General features: G+C 53.7%; 1 protein-coding gene across 1 annotated transcript in view; it reads left to right on the top strand.

The window, feature by feature from the left end:
• The first annotated feature begins 557 nt into the window (after window positions 1-557).
• Window positions 558-864, top strand: part of DDX25 (DEAD-box helicase 25) — an 11,723-nt gene continuing 11,416 nt past the window's right edge. The window contains exon 1 of the mRNA XM_072426589.1: window positions 558-675. Within this exon, the coding sequence (XP_072282690.1) occupies window positions 577-675 (99 nt within the window). The 5' untranslated portion in view covers window positions 558-576. The remainder of the gene's footprint in view (window positions 676-864) is intronic.

Raw genomic sequence — 864 nt, 5'->3', positions numbered from 1 at the left:
CCATATAGGGCCACACTGACACATTCTGGGGTCACACCCCACCATATAGGGCCACGCTGACACATTCTGGGGTCACACCCACAACATATAGGGCCACACCCACCTCATATAGGGCCACACTGACACATTCTGGGGTCACACCCCACCATATAGGGCCACGCTGACACATTCTAGGGCCACACCCACCTCATATAGGGCCACAGTGACACATTCCGGGGTCACACCCACAATCTCTGAGGTAACAATGACAACATAAAAGGCCACACTGACACTCTGGCAAGCTTGGAGGTCACACCCACATTCTCTGAGGTAACACTTACATTATATAAGACCAAACTCAAATGACCATAACTCACCCTGACCATCTGTTGGATGATAAAGTCGCCCTCTGTGCTGAGTTCCTGTTTTCAGAATAAAAAAAACATAACAGCGCCACCTACACCTGAAGAGGACCCAGGTCCGGGATACCTTTCCCGCCAACGTACTGCGTGACGTTGTGTTGCCCGGAGTAGTTAGGGGCGGGGTCATTTATATGAAGGCCCCGCCCTGGCGTTGCAGGTTAGGCTGTAGAGGGAGATGGAGTCGTTATGGACGGGTCGGGGCCGCGGGGCCTTAGCGGCTGCAATGCCTCGGTGGAATCCGTTCAGGGAGCCTAGCGACCTACAGAATAATAATGTAACTATGTCCAGACACAAGGGGTACTGATAATAGGGGGGAGGGGTAGGTGCTTGGAGTGTACTATAGAAGGGGGGTAAGTGCTGGGGTTGTAATCGGAGAAGGGAGGGTAAGTGCTGGGGTTGTATTGGGAATGGGGGTGTGTGTGTGTGCTGGGGTGGTATTGGGAAGGGGGGGGGGAGTGCTGGG

This window comes from Pyxicephalus adspersus, chromosome 11 (assembly GCF_032062135.1).
Source record: "Pyxicephalus adspersus chromosome 11, UCB_Pads_2.0, whole genome shotgun sequence".
In the NCBI taxonomy this organism is placed as follows: domain Eukaryota; kingdom Metazoa; phylum Chordata; class Amphibia; order Anura; family Pyxicephalidae; genus Pyxicephalus; species Pyxicephalus adspersus.
Note: the sequence above shows the minus strand (reverse complement) of the source record. Positions and strands in the feature narration are given on the sequence as shown.